Source organism: Aptenodytes forsteri, unplaced genomic scaffold (genome assembly GCF_000699145.1).
Source record: "Aptenodytes forsteri isolate BGI_AS27 unplaced genomic scaffold, ASM69914v1 Scaffold15, whole genome shotgun sequence".
In the NCBI taxonomy this organism is placed as follows: Eukaryota; Metazoa; Chordata; class Aves; order Sphenisciformes; family Spheniscidae; genus Aptenodytes; species Aptenodytes forsteri.
Genome location: NW_008795129.1, coordinates 10,945,613 through 10,952,241, shown reverse-complemented (window position 1 = coordinate 10,952,241; position 6,629 = coordinate 10,945,613). Strand labels below are relative to the sequence as shown.

At 64.9% G+C, this 6,629-nt stretch overlaps 1 protein-coding gene across 1 annotated transcript in view; it reads right to left on the bottom strand.

Annotated features, from left to right (window-relative positions):
• Positions 1-6,629, bottom strand: part of CRTAC1 (cartilage acidic protein 1) — a 12,972-nt gene that overhangs the window by 2,530 nt on the left and 3,813 nt on the right. The window contains exons 4-14 of the mRNA XM_019471637.1: positions 5,388-5,518; positions 4,582-4,738; positions 3,846-3,980; positions 3,401-3,546; positions 3,074-3,210; positions 2,318-2,400; positions 1,674-1,774; positions 1,421-1,589; positions 786-931; positions 620-662; positions 18-125 (exon numbers count right to left, since the gene is read on the bottom strand). Coding sequence (XP_019327182.1) covers positions 18-125; positions 620-662; positions 786-931; positions 1,421-1,589; positions 1,674-1,774; positions 2,318-2,400; positions 3,074-3,210; positions 3,401-3,546; positions 3,846-3,980; positions 4,582-4,738; positions 5,388-5,518 — 1,356 coding nt within the window. The remainder of the gene's footprint in view (positions 1-17; positions 126-619; positions 663-785; positions 932-1,420; positions 1,590-1,673; positions 1,775-2,317; positions 2,401-3,073; positions 3,211-3,400; positions 3,547-3,845; positions 3,981-4,581; positions 4,739-5,387; positions 5,519-6,629) is intronic.

Below are 6,629 nucleotides of genomic sequence, written 5' to 3'. Positions count from 1 at the left end.
CACATGGGGCACAACGCCTCGGCTACAGCTCTTGTTGCTGCGGCAGCGGTACCCGCCATAGGTGTTGATGCAGATGGGCTTGTCCCGGGGGCAGATAAAGGGGAACTCGGTGCACTCGTCCGTGTCTGCAAGCAGAGAGAGGGGCCTCAGTGTGAGACCGCTGGGCTGGGAGCTTGGGGCTGCTGGCCATGGCTGCTCCGGTTCGCCCTGCACATGCTGGATAACTCCCCCCAGAGGTAGCCACACACAAGCTATACCTGTGCTCAGGAGGCTCACGGCACAGCCAAGGCCGCCTTACCGCATCCCTGCTGCCCCTCCATTGCTTGTGGCTCTAGCACAATGCCTGCCACATGCCAGCCATGCCTCCAGCACAGCGCTCTCCTCCCTCCCTGTGACACCACAGTCCCCCTCTAGAGCCGTGCTGCTGGCCCCATTCCCAGGCCACATGCCAGGCAGACAGCTATACCCTGCATTGAGCCACATGGCAGCCCTGCCTGCATGCCCAGCCACCTCCCTGGCTGCCACCTCCCTGTAGCAGGGTGCTGCCCTTGTGCCCCCGATGGGGTCGTGCTGCAGTATCCCAGGTGCAAGCTCGCCTGTGTCCCCAGCAGCCACTCACCTACACAGCGTCCATTCTCGTGCTGGGAGAATCCCTGCCCGCACTGCATTTGGGGAGAAGCGGAGATCGACAGGATGGGGAGGAATCAGCCCTGGGTAGCCACCGAGCCAGCAGAGCTCAGCCGCTCTTTCCTGCCTCCCGCCCTGCACCCACACCTGGCCCTCACCTCCAGCAGGGCAGGCACGAGTGGCTCCTCTGCATCCAGAGGGTAGGGGACCTCCAGGACGGAGTTGGTCTCGCTGCTGGCCACGGCTCGTGCCACGACGCGGCCATCCGGCCAGGTCACCTCCAGGCTGCTGGCTTTGTCATGCCCTGCAGGCAGGCAGCCTGTCAAAGGGGGGGTCTCTGGGGCAGGCAGGGGGATGGTAGGGATGGAGGGGCAAAACCTCCCCTTGCTCCCCGAGCCGGGCCCCAGGTGCCTGTGCTGACAGCCCATGCATAGGGATGCAGCGTGAGGGGTGCACGTGGAGATGATGGGATGCCCTGCCAGGGGGCAGGGACACCCCTGCAGGCATAGCTGCCAGCCGTGCTGAGCCAGGGGAGGGTTAATGGGCAGGGAAAGCCCTGGTTCCTGGGCAAAGCAGCAGGCAAGGGGTGGAGAAGGGGGCAGCTGCTCCTTACAGCAGGGCTGCAGTAGCTGGGCACCCTGCCCACAGCCTCCCCTAGAGCCTACCATGCCCAGGGAGATGGACATGGATGACTACCGTGCTGCAGGGTGCCGGGGCAGCAGAGGTGACCCCTGCTCAGGGGGGTGCTGGGGAGGGCTGGGGGTTGGAGGCAGCCCCTTGCCCCCCGGCTCACCCAGTCCAAAGTGCGCCACAGGCTCCATCTCACAGAGGTACCCCGATCCACCGTCGATGATGCGCAGGTGGGCCCCGCTACGCCGCGTGAACAGCACCACTTTGGCCCCCCGTGCAAAGGCCCCAAAGCGGGTGCGGGGGATGACGCGCAGCCAGTTGTTGCCGGCACCCTGCGAGGGAGGAGGGAGCAGGGAGACTGAGCTGGGAGAGGCGGAAGGGATGGGGACAACGCGAGGACCCCCTGCTTGACTCACCTGGGTGCCCTTGAAGATGGAGATCGGCTGTGCCATGGACTCGCCGTGGGACAGGATCAGGTCCAGCATCCCATCGCCATCAAAATCTGTCACTGCACCCCCTGCAAGGACAGGATCAGATTATGCCTCGGGCCCGACCCCCCGTCTATCCTGTACTACACCCTGCTGCCGGTGTGGGCTCCCACAGCTGGCAGCAGCACTCCCGGCAATGCAGGGGCAACAGGGAAGATGGGGTGACCCCAGCGCAGGAGTAAGGGTCCCTGTATGGCTGGCACCCTGCAGTCAGGTGGGTCAGCTCCCCGGGCAGTGGAGGGGACAGGCAGTGCCTGGGGGGCTGTGGGACATAGGAGGCTGCCTGCCCCCCTCCCAAATGCAGAGGTTGGCTTTGAACAGCGGGCACCCAGGAAGGAGCCCCCCAAGAGCGAAGCCCTGGGAAACAACTGGAGATGGCACCCTTAGCTAGGTGCAGGTGGAGAGAGAAAGCATGGGGCCACTCTTGGGTGATGGGGGCTCCAGTGAGCTGGCGGGGAGCAGGCAGGTGACCAAGCCAGGCATGTGGCATCCCCAGGCACAGAGGGTGCCAGGGAGTGCTGTGGCACACCCCCCAGGCATGGGCCGCCCCCGCCAGGACTGGGGGAACTCACCTGTGCCCCGTCCTTCAGGCTCCAGTGCATCCCCTGGATTCAGCTCTTCCACGATGGGGTCTGAGTTCTCCCTGCGGATGAGCCTGCCGAGCACAGACAGGGCGTTAGTGCCAGCCCCTGCGGCCTCTGGCAGCTCCCGGGAAGTGCCTATCCCCCCCGAGCAGCCTGGCAGAGAAGTGACAGCACTGGTGGCAGCCAGGGGTGATGCTGGTGGCTTTGCAGGGTGGATGGTGGACAGGACTGGGCCCTCCCTGTTGGCACCTCACGTCCCCGCTCCATGGAGGGGTGACAGGGATGTCATGAGAGTCTGGCTCTTGTGAGTCTGAACTGCGGAGCAGCAGTGCCATCTCTGAACACTGCTGCATCCCTCCGGGACTGGAGACCCTCCCCCCCAGGGGCTCCCCACCATGCCACTACCCCACATCAACCCACGGGTGCTGGCACCAGGCAGACAACCTGCTCCCACCACCCTGCATGCTGGGTGAGGAGGTGCCACGCAGCGGTAACAAGGAATTGATCCCCACAATTAACAGGAGCCACAAACAAGCTTCCATGCGGTTGCTAATCAGCGGTGCCGGGGACCCCGGGGGCTGCTGCAGGCACGATCGCAGCGGCTGGTAATGACACCGGGAAGGGCTCAGTCACGGTGCCTTTTATTAGCCGAGCCTGAGCAGCGGCACTGCTGGAGAGGAGCCCCGTGAGCCTGGCTGTGCCACGAGGGCTGCTCGGCCCCCCTGGTACCCACAGGGCTCGTACCGGAAGAGGCGGTTGGCGGAGGAGCCACGGTAGGCGATGTTGTTGAAGAAAACCTCCAGCTCCTGGTCGTTGTCAAAGTCTGCTGCGATGACGGTGCGGACGGGGGACGGCATGGAGAACTTGGGGGTGGCGATGTCCTGCACAAGGGACGGGCACAGGGTGAAAAGGAGCACAGGGAGCAGGACACCGGGTCCCGCTGTGGTGCTTCGGCTCCCCTCCCCCCTGGGAATTGGGGCTCAAAGCCACATAAGGCTGAAGCCGGGCCCCCCAGCCAAGGAGGCTCAGCAGCAAAGCTGGTGGTGTCGGGGTCCTGGCCCCATCCCTCACCCGGAATCGGACGCGCCCAGGGGCCCCGCTCTGCAAGTAGAGGCGGTGTGGCCCATTCCAGTTGCCGTAGACAATGTCCACCCGGCCATCGCGGTTGAAGTCAGCCAGCGCCACGCCGCGTCCGTGCTGGTAGGGGTCATCCAGCCCTGGGGAGCCGCAAAGGGATGGGGGGAGACAGGACCCCCTCCCTGCCTCTGTCTCCCTGGGATGCCTCCCGGGATGTGCCCCGTGGTCCCCAGACAGGTCCTCCCCACGCAGGGCTGCATCCCTGTGCTGACAGATGCGCCGGTACACTTTGGCCACCCCCCGCAGTCAGTGGGGCTCTGGGTCCCCAGGGCTGTCCCTCCACCCCGAGCTCAGTCTGCCCGGGCAGGCAGGGGCAAGCAGAGCCAGCCCTGTCCTGGGGTCCCCGACCTGGGTCCTCCCTTCTGCTCCCCCCACTCACCCACGGCAGCTGCCACGTCCTGGTATGTCCCGTCCCCCCGGTTGTGGAAGAGGAAATTGGGGCTGTTCTCATTACTGCAGAATATGTCGGAGGCGCTGTCGCTCAGGATGGGGCCCACGGCCACCCCACGGCCCCCTGGGGACAGCAGCCCAGGGGTGAGAGGGCAGCCAGCACCCTGCCCCAGGGAGATTCATGCCCCCCACACCCCCTTGGTGCTGCCCACCCAGTGCTCCTGGGACCCCTGGCATCCCCTCCTCGCCCACCTCCCTCCTTCAGTCCCTCTCATCAGGAGCTAATTGGGCCTGGCAGCTACTTGTGTCACTCCCAACCCTAATCACTGCCATCACCATGGTGACAGTACTCCTAATTAGTGACAATTTACTGCTGGGGAGACAGGGCACAACAGCGGATCCCATGGTGGTGGGACAGCGTGGGGTGCAGGCTGGTATATTCCCTGCTGCCCTGCTCATGTGCCCACGTTCCCGTGCCATGCTGCCAGCCGTGCAGATGCTGTGGGCTCCAGAGGGACCAGCCTGACTGCTGGGCAGAGTGATGGTGAGCATCCCGTGGCCCTGGTCCCTTACACGGGCCGTGGGGCTGCCACTAGATGGGGCAGTCAGGCAGCCTAATGCATGGCACGGGCCACTGCCTGCGCTGCCCTGCCTGCAATGGGATCCCACGCTCACCGTGCCCAGCAGCACCCCGTCCCCTCCGCGGGGCCGCAGCAGCTGGGTACCTGTGTACTTGCTGACGCCAGCCTGGGCAGCCACGTCCACCAGCACCACGATGCCGCGGGCAGGGTCACTGGCAGCCACATCCATCTCAATCAGGGCGTGGGGGCCCACGTTGCCACTGGCGTAGTTGGCGATGTAGATGGAGTACCTGCCGGAGCCCTGCGGCCGGCGGCACCTCCTCAGCACCCGCCCACCCAAAACCCAACTCCACAGGGACCATGGGATCCCTGCCATGGGGCTGGATGCTCTCATGGCTCCATGGGACCAGGCACCACTACCATGTGCTGAGCAAGAGCTCTGCAAAGCCCATGGTGAAAAGCACCCCAGGAGTGGTGATGTACCCCATTGCTTCCAGGACCTCTGTGGTCCCCAGGCTCAGGGTACTGGCACAGGGCACCCTGTCCCCCCAGCACCCCTGGTGTGCCAGGTCCTCCCCATCCCCACCGCCCCCCCTTGTCCCGTGCAGCAGCTGGACCCTGATTTAGTGATAATCATTTGGAAACAAACCACTGGGGGAGGAGGAAGAAGAAAGAGCAGGTGACAGGAACATAAATCACCTCGACAGGCACGTTTATCAGCTGGCGGCAACCATGTGGACAGGCGCCTGCAGTCCCCCGGCTGGGGGCTGCCAGCCCTGACAGTCATGGGCTGCTGGGGGGCACCCCCAGTCCCAGTGGGGGGTGGGATGGGGCTGGTACCCAGGCGAGGGGAGAGGTCCCCTGAGACCCCACAGGGGAGGGCTGGAGGGGCATAGGGGTGTGGGAAGGGAGCGGAGATGCCCCCTGCCCATCATGCCCTGCCTGCTCACCATCCGGTCCACACAGGCAACGGAGCGCCCAGCGAAGCGGCTGGCCACGTCCCGGTTCACCTCGTCGCTCAGGAGGTCCTCCCAGCGCCCATTGCGGAGCTTGAAGAGCTTGTCCGTGTAGGTGGCCATGCCTGGGGGGGGCACGGGTCAGGGGGCTGCAGCATCCTGCCTCCTCCCGAGGAGGGTGCCCTGCGGCAAGGGGAGGCTGTGGAAAAGGTACCCTTTTCCTGGAGCATCCCGAACCTCTGCTCTGTCCCCCACAGCCCCCAGCAAGCACCACAGGGCCAGGCTGCCACTGCAAGAGCCCCCGTGACCCTTAAGGGCCGCCAGAAGACACGTGGAAGAATCAACTCATTAAGGTAAAATGTGTCCCCACGGGGTGCAGCCCTGTAGATCATCCCCAGGAAGGTAAAAAAAAAAAAAAAAAAATCGATTTGGTGCCAGGCACAGGCAGCGAGCCACACTACCCGTGACAGCGCCGATGGCAGCGCCTGATTTAGGGACAGGTGTGCCGGCAGCCACCACCAGCCCGGGTAATGAGGAGCATCAGGAAGACAGATCTACTGCCCGGAGGTCACAGCTGTGGGACAGGGACACAGGGCAGAGCTGGGCTGGAGCACCAACCCAGGGAGCTATGGGGATGCCCAGTGCTGGGCTGGGGCACACGGATCTCCTCCCCACGAGAGACATCCCAGGAGCTGGGACAGCACTGGCAGGGCAGGATTAGACCTGGCTTGGTCCAGAGGGCACAGGAGAACTATGGCATGGAGGGGCACAGCTGCTGCAGGGCGCAGCTGGGATTTGCAGCGCAGGGTCCCTGTGGCAGGGCAGCCCCGGGGGGTGATGGGGAAGCTGCCGTCCTGCTTGGGGTGCCACCGGGAGGGTGGTGGGCAGCTGGAAGTGCTGACTCGGCAGCTGGCTGGGCTCAGTGTCCCGCCCGCGCTGCCATCAATCAATGGAGCCACTCAACTGAGAAATTAACTCCAGCCCGCACACATCCCTCACATGCCGAAGGTTGCAGGCAGCCATGCTGGGAGCTCCCCCCCGTGCCTGGGGTTCAGCCACCAGCAGGGCTCACCGGAGAAGGCGTTGTTGGTGTTAAGGAAGTAGATCTCCTCACGGCCGTCCCCGTCGATGTCGCAGGCTGTCACGCCGATGGCGTTGCCCTGCCGGTCCCGCAGCGCGTAGTACGGGGAGCCCCGCTCATCCTCCGCCACGTTCACCACCCGCCCCTGTCCCCTC